Source organism: Myotis myotis, unplaced genomic scaffold (genome assembly GCF_014108235.1).
Source record: "Myotis myotis isolate mMyoMyo1 unplaced genomic scaffold, mMyoMyo1.p scaffold_m19_p_3, whole genome shotgun sequence".
NCBI lineage: Eukaryota > Metazoa > Chordata > Mammalia > Chiroptera > Vespertilionidae > Myotis > Myotis myotis.
In genome coordinates, this window is record NW_023416335.1 from 180,625,727 (window position 1) to 180,640,609 (window position 14,883).

The 14,883-nt window shown below is 41.0% G+C and overlaps 1 protein-coding gene across 7 annotated transcripts in view; it reads left to right on the plus strand.

Moving 5' to 3' along the window:
* SOX5 (SRY-box transcription factor 5) overlaps positions 1-14,883 on the plus strand; it is a 971,461-nt gene that overhangs the window by 753,222 nt on the left and 203,356 nt on the right. For all 7 annotated transcript variants that reach the window (XM_036296492.1, XM_036296491.1, XM_036296490.1 and 4 more), the window contains one exon: positions 11,017-11,189. In XM_036296492.1, the coding sequence (XP_036152385.1) occupies positions 11,017-11,189 (173 nt within the window). The remainder of the gene's footprint in view (positions 1-11,016; positions 11,190-14,883) is intronic.

Here is a 14,883-nt window from a genome sequence, read left to right on the forward strand (position 1 = left end):
AGAGAATAAAATAATAGCTTGGCGAAGTTCAAAGAAGTGTTTTTTACTTTCAAAAGAGTAAAAATGATAAACTTTTTTATTGTTAATCCTCACCCGAGGCTATTTTTCCCATTGATTTTTAGAGAGAGTAGAAGGGACAGGGAGAAAGAGAGAAAGAGGAATGTGAGACAGACACATCGATTGGTTGCCTCCCATGTGGTTACCATCCCTGCTGAGAATTAAACCTGCAACCCAGGTACATGTCCTTGACTGGGGAATTGAGCCCCTGACCCGTCAGTGCATGGGCCAATGCTATAATCACTGAGCAACACAAGCCAGCGCAAAAATGATAAACTTTTAAAAGTAGGAAAAATATATAATCTTTGGTTTGGATAGTTTAGGTATCAATTATTTTCCTACCTGTTTAAAGTCAGTCTCACTTTTTAAGAAACAATGCGAGACAGTAAAGGTCACCACTTTTAAAAGCATAAAATTATTTTCCAGGTTAGATTATTTTGCCTGTGTGAATTTACACCATTTTATGGTCTGGTACTCTGGAAATGTGAAGTAATTAGATGTTAAAGTCACATTAGAAGCTATCCTCCAACACGCGCGTGTGAGTGCGTGCGCATGCGCGCGAACACACACACACACACACACACACACACACACACACACACCACACACACACACACGCACACACCACACACAAACCACACACACACACACACACATACACACCACACACACACAAAGCGACTCTTGATCCAGTTTTGCAGAACAAAACAGTTTGCCTAAAATGCTCTGCAGACAGCAAGCAGTCCATCCATGTAATAAACTGATTAGCTACCTAAAGAAATTATTTATTTCTTCTTCTCAAATCAGCCATATGGTGTAAGTGGACTATTTATAGAGTTTTTCGCCCTTATTGAAAGCAAAGGCACTGAATAAAGTTTCTGTGAAGGATAAAGCAATACCTTTTATAGCCTTGTAGTTATTGGAAAGGGGAAAACACAGTGCCTGCATCCCAGTTGGCAACCAGTTGAGTCACACACTGTTTCAGCTAGCGTGACATTCCATTACACTGAAGGTCACTGCATTGGCACTTCACCTGAGGACAGTATCAGGGACCCATGGTGGCTCTGATTATTCTGAACAGATCATTTGTTCTCAGTCAAACCATTGCAACTTTTGTATTTTATTGACTTAAATTTATTTTTAGAATTATAACAAAAATATCTGCATGTAAAATTCTATCAAATAGCATCTCTATCTTGGTGAGGTTTTTAAAAGAGGGGCATTGTTTGAGAGGTTTTCTGGCTAGACCACTCAGAAATGCCCAGATCGGTTTCTCCACCTGCCTTCTTTCAAGAATTCTTTAGAACCTGGTTTCTTTCTCATTGGTGTCCCTGGTGGACCTTTCTCACCCTACTCAAAAGGCATTCATCTAGGCAGGCAAAGTGTGGTATCTGGTGTTAAAGAAAATGCCAACTGAAGTTAGTACAGGAAAAAAAAAATGGCTCTTTTTGAAAGCTACAATTTTGTTCTTTCTAGAAGTTGGGACATAAAGGCAAAAACCAAATAGCTCTATAATGCCAGTAATGGATTCGAGGAAATAATCCATTCAGCAATACTATGGCCTTTCAGGTCTTGCAAACTAAAGACGTCCTATGTGGATTGAACATGTGGATTAAAGTAGATCCCCTCTTAGGTGACATAACATTCTGAGATAAAAAGAGATTGTTGATTCAGTATGTAGCCTGGAAGAGATAATTCTGTTTAAATAACATTAGACCATTTGAAAACAAGCAGCCTGGGGATAAGAATCAGATCCTAAGTAATAAATCCGAGGGGGTTCTGCCTTTCTCTCTTGTTGGATAAGAGCTCCACTGAAAGAAGCATTCGCTGTAAATTTAGACTCTCTCCCGTTAGTCTATTTATTCACTATATTTTTCAGTTCATTCAACAAATTCTGCTATCCAGTTGGATCTGAATTTGATTGATTTATTGATTGGTTATCTCTTTCTTTAAATGCAAAGTCTATTAAGCAGACATTCTTGTCTAGCTTGTTTGTACAGTGTAGCACTCCAGCACTTAAATGGGTGTGAGGCACATAAGAGGAACTCTGTGGATATTTGCTGAATGGATTAAAGAAGAGAGCCAGCCATTTGATGTAGTTCTCAGTTGGGGATGATTTTGCTCCATCAGGGGAAATTTGGCAATGTCTGGAGACATTTTTGGGGTGATATAACTAGGTGGGGAGTAGTACCAGCACATAGCCAGAGACACTAAATGCAGATATCCAGAAAAAGAATTGCATGGCCCAAAATATCAGTGTCCAGATTGGGAAACCCTGATCTATGTGAAGAGTTTCCCAAGGCAAACAATTGGAGTACAAAAGCCTTAAGGTGGGAGCATGTTTGCATATTGGTTATAGAGAAGCTCAAGGAAGACCATGCGACTGAAACATTTTTGCAGAAGAGAAATGGGAAGTGATGATGCCATAGCAGTTGATGGCAGATCATTCAGGGCTTTCTAAGGATAGGGAGTTTGAATTTTATTATATACTAGAGGCCCGGTGCATGAAAATTCATGCACTGGAGGGGGGTCCCTCAGCCCGGACTGTCCCCTCTCACAGTCTGGAAGCCCTCAGGAGCAGGAGGCAACCTGGTGATCAGGGGAAGGAGATGCCCCATCACACCTCTGCTGCTGCCACTGCCAGCAGCGCAAGCCTCAGCTGGCTCTGGTTACCTGAGCCTCAGGTGGCCCTGGGTGGCTGGGCATCCACCATCTGAGGCTTGCCTGCATCTCGGGCATCAGCTGGGAAGCTGCCATCTGAGGCTTGTCTTGTGCCTAGGGCCAGCCCTGGGCAGCTGAAGGGCTGAGCAAACTGGTGGACTCTGGAGGTAGGTGTGTGGAGCGACCAGGCCCACCAGGGGCAGGCCCGGCCTTGCCGAGCCTGCTGCCCTGGTGGGGCTGAGGGGACTGGGCGCCGCCATCTTGTGGCTGTGGGTGTGACCATCTTTGAGGTTGGGGTAGTCAATTAGCGTATTCCCTCCTTATTGTCTTGGGCACTGCCGTCTTTGAGGGCAGGGAAGTCAGTTAGAATATTCCCTCATTATTGGTTGTGGGTGGGGCAGTAAATTAGCATATTTCCTTCTTATTGGTTGTGGGCGCCGTCATCTTATTCCCACCTTATTGGCTGAGGGTGGGGCAGTCAATTAGCATATTCCCTCCTATTGGCTGTGGACACCGCCATCTTTGCGATGGTGTGAGGGTCAATTAGCATATTCCCTCTTTATTAGATAGGACTAGTGGCCCTGCACATGAATCTGTGCACCAGTAGCTCGCTGCTGTCCTCCTGTAGCTCTCTGCACCCCTTCTGTAGCTCTCTTCCCCCTTCCCCGCCATACTGCATCTCCCCATTTCCCCTCCCCCGCCCCCCTATAGATTGTTGCCCTGCCCCCTCCTGTAGCTCTCCACTGCCCTCTTGTAGCCAGTAGCTCACTGTCACCCTCCTGTAGCTCTCTGTCCCCTACCCTGCCCTCTTGTAACTCCCCCTGCCCCCCTTCCTCCTTTCTCCCTCATAGCCTGCTGCCCTGCCCCTTCCTGTAGCTCTCCGCTGCCTGCTTGTAGCTCACTGCCCCAACCTCCTGTTGATCTGTGATCTGGTTGTTATGCAGTTGGTCATTATGTAACGGCCATTTACATATTACTTCTTTATTATATAGGATGCAGCATAAAGCTATGAAGTCATTTTATACAGGCATGTGACATGATTTGCTTTACCTTCCTGAACATCACTCTGAACTTTTAATTGGATAATGGATTTTAGTAGGGTAGGAAGAAGCAGGTAGAATGGGTTTTAGTAGGGGAGGTTGAATGGTTTAGAAAACTGGTACCAGGTAGAATGGTTTAGAAAATAGGTGTATTAAGACAAGAGATGATGGTGGTATGGATATGGAGTAAGGTGTGGTAGTGGAAATGACAATTCATGGACTGATTTATAATATGGGTAAGGGTTAACAGGATTCCCAATACATTAGCTATAGAAACTAAAGCAGAAGGAATCCAAACAATGTGTGGATGGTGACTTATCTTACTCGAGACGGGGATGACTAAAGCTGGTTTCCTTCCCTGGTGGCTTTTGTTACATTATATTAAGGAATGCTCTTTTTAAAGTCTGGAATGTTTTATAACTATTATTAGAATTTCCAATATTCACAAGGTCATTTATTAATTCCGCCCCCACACACTGGGGGATAATGTAAAGAACATGGTAATTTTGAGCCCTAGCTGGTTTGGCTCAGTGGATAGAGCGTCAGCCTGCAGACAAGGGGTCCCGGGTTTGATTCTGGTTAAGTGCACATACCTTGGTTGCAGGCTTCTCCCTGGCCTGGGCCCTGGTCTGGGCTGGTGCAGGAGACAACCAATCTATGTGTTTCCCTCTCTCTTCCACTCTCCCCAAAAAGCAATGGAAAAATATCCCCAGGTGAGGATAAAAAAACAAACAAAGAAACAAAATAAAGAACATGGTAATTTTGATATGAAGCCATAGGACTTACTCCTTTATCTTGGTTTTATAAAATGGGGAAAATTTCTTTAACAAAAGAATAAGTTCCTTGGCTTAACTCTCATGAGCCAAAACCAAAACACTTATGCAACTATTTTATAAGATAAACCATCTCCTCATTTCTCTTAGCTATATGGTATGCCTAACCTTCAGAGTGATATAAAGGGAATGGACTTTATTCTTTATGTTATTTCATTAAACGGTTTTAGATGATTTGGCATATGCCAGGTTCTGTAGTAGGTAATGAAGATATAAAAACTGATAACTAAAAATTGTCGTGTCACCACTGTGTGTTGACTTTAGGAGATAAGTGTGAAAGTAAGATAATACAATTAAGAGTAAGTGCTGTAATAAAGATACATACTGTTTGAATTCCTAAGGAAGGGAATGGTTGGTATCAGTGGGAATATGGGAAAAAATCATAAAGAATATGACATATGAGCTCCAGCATGAAGAATGAATGGTTAGGTAGTCGGCACTTATAAAGGATAGTATTTGGGAAGTATGGGGAAAAATTCAGTGTAACTAGAATTTAGATGCACAAAGGAAGTGGGAAGGTTGAGTTATATTTTGAAGGAACTCATTCATTCTTAAAAATCAGTTGACATTTTATTCTGAAGATAGTGGAGTTGTTAAATGGAGGAAGTGATATGACAAGATTTGTTTTCTATGAAGTTAATTTTGGTACCTGTTTAAAGAATAAGCCTGTAGAAAGAAAAAAACAATGGCAGGAAGTTCTATTAAAAGTTTGCTAAAACAATTCATGAAAAAGATGAAACATGGCAGTGGCGATGGAGAAGAGAATCGGGAACAAGAGCCCTCCCTGGCATGCACAGCAGTGTTTGTGTTATATTGTCAGTTGTGTAGAGGAAACTGTTATGGGTTGAATGTGATCTCTCAAAAATTCCTATGTTGAAGTTACAAGCCCTAGTGCCTCAGAATGTGACTGTACTTGGTGATAGGGTCTCTATAGTGGCAATTAAATTTAAATGGGTTCATTCAGGTGGGCCCTAATCCAATAAGACTGGTGTCCTTATAAAGAAGAAGTGATTTGGACACAGATATATACACAGAGAGAGGATGTGAAGACACAGAAAAACGTTGGCCAATTACAGCCAAGGTGCAGGGTCTGGGACAGATCCTTTGCTCACAACCCTTAGAAGGAACCAGTCTTGGTGACAACTGATCTTGGACTCCTGGCCAATAGATGTAAACATCTGTGGTATTTTGTTACTGCAGCCCTGGTAAACTAGTACAGAAATATTATGGTATATGCTTAAATCTTTATTAACAAGGATGGGGTACACAAAAAAACACACACTACTAATTGTGATTTTTTTAAAAGACAGAGAAATCTTTTGCTTATACCCTTTTATAATTACTCATGTGAACATAATAATAATGAAAAATAATTTATATTATAAATTAAAGAAGAAAAAGCTATTTTCAGGAAAAAATATAATATATTGATATAATGGATAGCAGGGATGGATATTTTAGAAGGGAATTGAAGATGATGTTGATATGTTAGCCTAGGAAGTTTATCGGGTGGCAATGCTTTAAAAGTGGGAGGAAAAGGCAAAGTTCTACCTTATACATGTTAAATTTTAAAACTGAGATCTATACTCACAGATATCCATTCTACATCTGTAAATAAGTTACTAGGGCTGGAAGACAAGCTTAGGGTTGGCATATACCTTCACTTTTCATTGATTGAGACGGTATCCATTGTAAGACAGAGATTTTTAAATGTACAAAATAAATGTCTTAGAATTGTTGAGATATAGAACTTAGGAATTGAATCATGTTAGTTATGTCGAGGCCAGAAAAAGGAAGAGGATGAGACTGGAAAGATTATGAGTCTTTATGAGTGGGTAGAAGAGGAAGGACCAGTGAAGAAGATTGAGAAGAAAAGATTAGTTAATTAGGAGTTGAAATAGAATTGAGTTGTGTCTGAGAAGTCATGTGTAAAGGTCACAATAAAGGGAGGTTAAAGGTGCAAAAAGTGTGATTAAATATGGACTCATAAATCAGACTTGCTTTAAGTTCCAAGTAAATCTTATTTACTGGTATGTCTATATTAATAAGTAACTATAAAGAGATTTTGTTAAGCTTTCATATACCGATGCCACTCATATTTGTTTACACTCATCATCAAATTAGTGTATTTCTTTACACATTGGCATATCACTTATTAAAATGCATAATGCACCTTAAACTTTTCAATCATTCTTCCACATATTTACATGAAATACATTTTCTGAGTATGTAAATATTAGTAATAACATTCATTGTAGAAAATTTTCTAAATATAATATGAAGAAAACATTAAAATGATCTATACCTTAGAAATAGCCATTATTGATATATTGATAATTTTTCTACCGGTTTTTTCTAAATCTATATGTGTGTATGCATTGAGGTGTTTATACAGAAATCTCATTTCTATCCAACTTTTTCACCTAGCTTTATATTATGAGCAAATTCCCATATCATTAACAATTCTTAAATACTTTTTTCACAGATGTAAAATATTCTAGTGTATGGCCACCCCCTAATTACTCAATTATTTTCATTTGACATTTAGATTGTTTCTCATATTTCATTGCAAACACTTACTACTACTTATCTCCATTTTCAATAGCTTTGTTGGGATAGATTTTTAGAAGTGAAATTACCCTCTTGAAGATGAGAGGCTTACAAGACAAGAAATGTATTATTTTTCCTAGTGTGTATCCTAGAAATGTGGTAGCAGCTTACTGCTCTATTGACAATGTATGAAGACGTACATCTTACCATAATTTGAATATTTTCATTTAAGAAAACTTCCCAGCATTTAGATGATTTAATGTTAGGATTCTAATTACCATAGTCATATAGTTATTCTTAAAGTAAATGTCCTTTTTAAAAAAATCCTCACCCAAGTATATGCTTTCATTGATTTTTAAAGAGAGAGGAAGGGGGAGAGAGAGAAACATCAATGTGGGAGAAACATCTATCAGTTGCCTCCCGACCTCACCTGAGCAAGGATGTAGCCTAAAACTTGGGCATGTGCCCTGATGGGGAGTTAAACCTACAGCCTTTGGTTTATGCATCAACACTTCAATGAACTGAGCCTTCCAGGCAGGGCTAAATGTCCTTCTTATGGATGATCTGAATATCTGAAGTATAATAAATCATTAATGAAAATCTAAGGAGCACCTGCAATGAACGAGGCAAGGAATATATGGCATGATTCTTACCTTATATTCACTCAGAATTTCTTTTCTGGATGTTTCTTTTCTAGCCCATGTAAATTACATTAGAAACTTTATTCCCATTCTAAATGGGCACATGAAAATTATAAGACACTAACTCTAGCTACTACATCTTAAAAAACACATGCTTTTTTTCAGCATAAATTGGTAGGGAGAATTGCAGTGGGATGGGCAAAGGTGACTGAGTTATAACAGATTCTTCTATCTAATTATATATACAGGTGGCAAATGCATTATTAAAATAGTGCCAACCTTCCTAATGCCGCGACCCTTTAATACAGTGCCTCATGTTGTGGTGACCCCCAACCATAAAATTATTTCCGTTGCTACTTCATAACTGTAATGTTGCTACTGTTATGAATCGTAATGTAAATATCTGATATGCAGGATGTATTTTCAGGGGTCGCAACCCACAGGTTGAGAACCACTGGCTTAGTGTCTTGTGTTTCAAGTGAAAATTGTAATTAAAAAGTATGTTCTCTCCTCCACTAGTACTTTACCATAGGGATCTTATCTATCTTGAGTTTTAGAAGAACAATTAAAAGCAGTAATGTTTCTGTTTCAGTGAACTGCTCACCTCTTTGGTGTATCAAATATGTATTTAACCGAAGACGATAGTTTTCTATTGATTTTTTAGAGAGAGTGGGATGGAGAGGGAGAGACAGAGAGACAGAGACTTCAGTGTAAGAGAGACACATATGAGAAAGACACGTCTACTGGTTGCCTCCCACACGTGCCCCTACAGGGGCTAGGGATCGAGCCTGCAACCAAGGCATGTGCCCTTGACTGGAATTGAACTCCAGAACCTTCAGTCTGTGGGCCAGCACTCTATCAACTGAGCCAAACTGGCTAAGGTCACTGGCATACTTGAAAATATTGAACATACTATTTATTTTAAACTAGAGGCCCAGTGCAAAAAAATTTGTGCACTCGGGGGGGGGGGGGGGCACTCAGCCCGGCCTGTGCCCTCTCGCAGTCTGGGACCCCTCAGGAGATAACGACCTGCTGGCTTAGGCGTGCTTCCGGGTGGCAGAGGGCAGGCCCAATCCCTAGGTGCAGCCCCTGGTCAGGCTCAGAGCAGGGCCAATTGGGGAGTTGGGGCGCTGCCCCCTGTCATACACAGAGCAGGGCGATCAGGAGGTTGTGATTCCACCCTCAGTCACGCTCAGGGTAGGGCCAATTGGGGGGTTGGGGCACCATCCCCTGTCACACTCAAGGCAGGGTCGATGGGGAGGTTGCAGCGCCACCCCCTGTCATGCACAGAGCAGGGCCGATCAGGGGGTTGGGGTGCCGCCACTCTCACACTCAGGACAGGGCCAATGGGGAGGTTATGGCTCTACCCCGTTACACACAGAGCAGGGCCTGTGGGGGGGTTGGGGAGGGCACCGCACCCTGTCACACACAGAGCAGGGCTGATCAGGGGGTTGGGGCGCCTTCCCCTGTCACGAACAGAGCAGGGTGGATAGGGAGGTTGTGGCCCCGCCCCCTGTCACACACAGAGCAGGGCCGATCAGGGGGTTGGGGCGCCGCACCCTGTCACACACAGAGCCGCAGGGCGATCAGGGGGTTTGGGCGCTGCCCCCTGTCACGCTGATCCTGGTGCCGGGAGGCCTCGTGGCTCTGCTGATCCCGGTGCTGGGAGGCATATTATCCTTTTACTATATAGGGTAGAGGTCTGGTGCATGGGTGGGTGCCGGCTGGTTTGCCCTGAAGAGTGTCCTGGATCAGGGTGGGGGTCCCCACTGGGGTGCCTGGCCAGCCTGGGTGAGGAGATGATGGCTGTTTGCAGCTGGTCACACATCCTTCAGGGTGGGGGTCCTGGCCAGTCTGGGTGAGGAGCTGAGGGCTTTTTTCAGGCTAGGGGTGACTGAAGCTCCCAACCACTCCTTTTTTTCTTTTCTTTTTTTTTTTTTATTCTGGGCCAGTTTTAGCTTTGAGGCTTGGCTCCAGCTCTTAGACCTCCGCTGCTGAAAGTAGGTTTCTGGCCTTTGCTTACAATATTGCGATCCTGCTGGCTGAAGCCCGACAGGTATCTGGGGTTTTGTTTAGCTTCTATGTTTGTTACATAGTTGCTTGCAGCTCAGAGGCCTGCAGCGGCAGTCGGGGAACGTTGGAGTCCTCCATCACTGAAGCAAGCAAGCCTCATGTTAGTTTCAAGCTTCCTGGCTGCCGGCCGCCATCTTGGCTGGCAGTTAATTTGCATATTTCCCTGATTAGCCAATGGGAAGGGTAGCGGTCGTACGCCAATTACTATGTTTCTCTTTTATTAGATATTATAACTGCTGTGACTTCTCCAAATCTTGGATTTAACTGTAATATTGGCTGCCCATAATATGGTCTATTCATTTTCCAACCACATTATATTATTTCATGATAGACTAAATTAACATTCTCAAACTTGAGTATTTCCTCTGGTAGCTATTTTAAAGGAAGTCTAAGTTGCATATGAGAAAAGAGTCTAAGACTTGATTGGCTATTTTTCCCCCTTGTAATGTATGATTCCTTAGTTCTGATTCCTCAAGATTCTTTTTAAGGAATCATATCATTGATAATAATACCTTGAATTCTTAATAATTATGGTTATTGCCCAGCCTGTGTTGCTCAGTGGTTAAGCCTTGACCCATGAACCAGGTGGTCATGGTTCAATTCCCGGTTTGGGCACATGCCTGGGTTGGAGGCTTGAACCTCAGTAGGGGGTGTGCAGGAGGCAGCGGATCAATGATTCTCTTTCAACATTGATGTTTCTACCCCACCCTCGCCCTCCCCTCCTCTCTCTGAAATCAATAAAATAAAATAATTATGGTTATTAAATTTTCATGTCTTTGTATTGCCTCTTTAATTTGATTTAAAAGCTACTTAGGTCCATGCACTGTGCTTTAGACCTCGTTTTACTTTATACTTCTCATTTCCATCAGGCTCCAACTTAGAACATTAAAAATAGTAGCTAGTCAGCCTATAGTTTACTTGTAAAATAAAAGGAAAAAGCTATAGATTATTACTTGTTATATAAAAAATCAAAATATTTATTCATTCTGATATTTTGTGATGACTTTTTACTATTGAGTTAAAATCTAAAAGATATTTGTTGATTTGTGTGCAGAACCTTATATTTGGAATAGTTCTCAATACAATAGGATCATTGTCATTGAAAAATTCTCTCTTATCATTTTTCCTTTCTTCTATGTTTTATTGCTGTGATATATTCAGGAACTCCCGAAAGCCTAGCTGAGAAGGAGAGGCAGCTTATGGGTATGATCAATCAGCTGACCAGTCTGCGAGAGCAGTTGTTGGCTGCCCATGATGAGCAGAAGAAACTGGCTGCATCTCAGATTGAGAAACAACGCCAGCAAATGGAGCTGGCCAAGCAGCAGCAAGAACAGGTGAGTAAGAAGTAGAGACACAGTTCCCTCAGGCTTTGTTTTGCCTGCTATTTATGTCATTCTCCTAAGCATACAAAGATCATTTAATGCCTCTCTCCCCATTTGCCCACATAATAAGTAAAAAGGCAAATGACGAAGCAAACTCTGATCTGAAGAAAGTTATCCACTACTTTAGTGGTGAGTAGCATGGAAGTAATTATAATCAAGGTGCTGATAGGTCATGAGAGAAGTACCAAAAACCATGGAGAGTCAAGAGAACATTTCCAGTCAGGGACATGAAAGATTTCACTAAACAGGTGTTTGTTCTGGAACTTTGAAGAATAGGTAGGATTCACCAAGTAAAGTAAATTTTCAGTTATGGGGCAGGAATTTTAGATAATAAGAAGGAGCGAGAATCTGAACTAGATAGGGTATTGACCATGGAAAAAAAGAAGAAAGCAATAAACAGGTGGAAGAGTTACGGCTAGTTGAATTTTTTGAGTGGGCAAAAGGCAGAAGAAAAGTTGAGCTTGAATAATAGGGAAAGTCAGGGAGAGGGCTACTTTGGAACAGCAACTGGCTATATGACGTTGAATTAGAGCTGTTGTCAGGTTGTCCCTCTAGAGCAGCGGTTCTCAACCTGTGGGCCGCGACCCCTTTGACAGTCGAATGACCCTTTCACAGGGGTCACCTAAGACCATCCTGCATATCATATATTTACATTACAATTCATATCAGTAGCAACATTACAGTTATGAAGTAGCAACGAAAATAATTTTATGGTTGGGTCACAACATGAGGAACTGTATTTCAAGGGCCAGAAGGTTGAGAACCACTGCTCTAAAGGTAAGTGAGAGACAGGTAGAAATACCAATCAAGAGAGGTCTGACTTAAATGTTTTAGATTATCTACATAGACATGGTAGTTCAAAACACTAGAATAGAAAAGTTTTATTCATTTTCAATCAAGTGCTTCTTATGTGCCCGGCACTGTGCTAACTAACTGCTGAGGCTACCTCAATTAACCAGAAAGACAAAGCCCCTAAATTCTAGTGGAAAGAGGCGATTAACAAAGAAAAAGAGACATTAACAAAATAATCTCGAGTAGTGATTAGTTATTTGAAGAAATATAAAAAGAATAATTCGATAAATAGTTACTTGTATGTCAAGGCAGTATTTCTTAGCTAGGGTGATTAGGTCAAGCATTTAGGCTCAGATTGAAATGACACACAAGACACAGCCATATTAATATCTTGAGCCCAGAGTGTTCCATACAGAGAAATAGCAGGTTTATAGGCCTTGACTTAGAGAAGGGGTGAAATCATGAGAAAATGGACATGAACTAACGGTAGATCCTTGGAGATACTGGTATAAAGCTGCTAGAGAGAGGAAAATGAACAAATTCGGAACCAGGAATCTATTATATTTTTCATTTAGATTCTTGTTGGCTTTAATAGTATGGCTTCTATGGAGCTTTTGTAGCAGAAATCAGACAGTCAGAAATGACATGTAGAAGAACTGACACATAGTGAGAAACTGGTAACAAAGCATAAGAACTATTACTTAAAGGAAAATTGCTAGTAATAAGGGGAGATAGAGGGCATACATAAGGTAATTGTCCATATAGAGATGGGGCATCGTTTAGAGGGCTAACGTCCCATGTTTTGTGCTCAGTCCACTCACCAGCCACACTGGAGGAGAGTCATTGTTTAGTCAGAGGTATTCAATACTGCCAAACATTCCAAACTGCTCTCAAAATGTAAACTAGCATAGTTGAAAGGGGTAAAGAAATATTCAGAATATATTTGAAGAGATCCCCTATTTTCAATTTATTATCTCTACTTGGTGGTTCATATCTGCTTGAAAGATATTTTTATTTTCAATGAAATGCTTCATCATTTTCTTTCAATGTATATTTGACCTGTTATTGGCCATGGCCCATATCTCTCTTTCTTTACCTTCCTATAAAAAACAAAAACAAATAAACAAACAAACAAACAAACAAACAAAAACAGGTCAGAATGCTAGCCTGTGACAGTCTAGAAAAACACCAGTCTTTTCATGTATGTTTTTAACTTTCAATACCTTCAGACATCTGAATTCTAGAAAATTCTGGGCGCATCTGAAACTGTAGCTCAGATGGGGTTATTTCTTTGTAAAGAATCCCCACCTTGGTGGATTTGAGGGTCCCTAAAACTTTGAACAATCACTAATGGAGAGCAAGGTTCCTTTCTTTCTCTTTCACATTCTGGCCCATCCCCAAATATCATCACTAGGTTCTAGAATTTTTTACTTTCTCTGACATTCTCCTTTGAACTTTAGAAATCCTTAAGTTTTTCTAGAATGTCTTCCCTATATTGGAGAGATGCCAGGCAGTGATGCCTACACAACCTGTGAGAAGATCCCTCCTGAGGGCCTCAGGTCAGCTTTCCAGAGCCCATCTGCTCTCCCAGGTCCTCTCTACCATGTGTTTCTGACATGCATAGTCAGCACTGTTGTGGTCACTGCTCTTTTCATCAGGACACAGGGATATCTCTGAATGACATTTAGTATTTATTCCTTAAGATACAGGTTAAGTTCATCTTCTCTTGAGGGTTTCTTTTCTGACTCTCCTCTTAACACTCCCTACTTAACACAGCACAGGCCTCCTCTGCACACTCTAATCTTCCTCTGACAGCCCTTAAAGATGCTAATGATCTTGTTGGCTGATCAGCCTTTCCACCAGACCGTGAGCTCCATTCCACGTTCATCCATTCAACAAATATCTATTGGATACCACGTTGATCTTAGCTTCTATTATAGTTACTGGGATCCGGCAAGGAACGAAACAGACAAAAATCCCTCATGTATTGAATTCTAATTGGTAAGAGATAGACAACAAATTAAAATGTAAAATATAGTATATGTTGATAAGGATTATGGTGAAAAAAATAAAGCAGAGAGTTAGGGATGAAAGTGCTGGGTAGAGGGGCTCTTTTAAAGGGAGTCATCAGGGAAGACCTATTAATTGACAGGGTCATATTTGAGTAAGGAATTACAGGGGAAGAGGGAGTGAATACACCAGTTATCTAGGAAAAGAGGGTTTCAGATGGAGGGGAAAGCAAATGCAGAGGCTCAGAGGCTGGAGTAGCCTTCGGAAGTGGGAACATCCTTGGTGTGTTCAAGAGACAGGAGAGAAGTGTGGCAAGAGTGGAGTGACAAAGGAAGAGAAGGAGAACATGAAATCAGAGAGAAAGGAGGCCAGATTATATTGGGCTTGCAGGCATGACATGGCCTTTCCTCTGAGACAGAGTGTTTTGAAATGATGAATAACATGACAATTTACCTTGTCAAAGGATCTCTCTAGAGCAGTGATGGCGAACCTTTTGAGCTCGGCGTGTCAGCATTTTGACAAACCCTAACTTAACTCTTGTGCCGTGTCACATAGAGAAATGTTTTGATATTTGCAACCATAGTAAAACAAAGACTTATATTTTTGATATTTATTTTATATACTTAAATGCCATTTAACAAAGAAAAATCAACCGAAGAAATGAGTTCGCGTGTCAGAGGTGTCAGAGGTTCGCCATCACTGCTCTAGAGTCTAGAATCTAGATGCTGGTTTATAATAGGTTATGGGGAGCAAGGACAGAAGCAAAAAGAGCAAACAGGAGGCTATCACAACAATCCAGGCAAGAGGGAACAGCAGCTTGGAACAGGAAGAAGTACGGAATGGT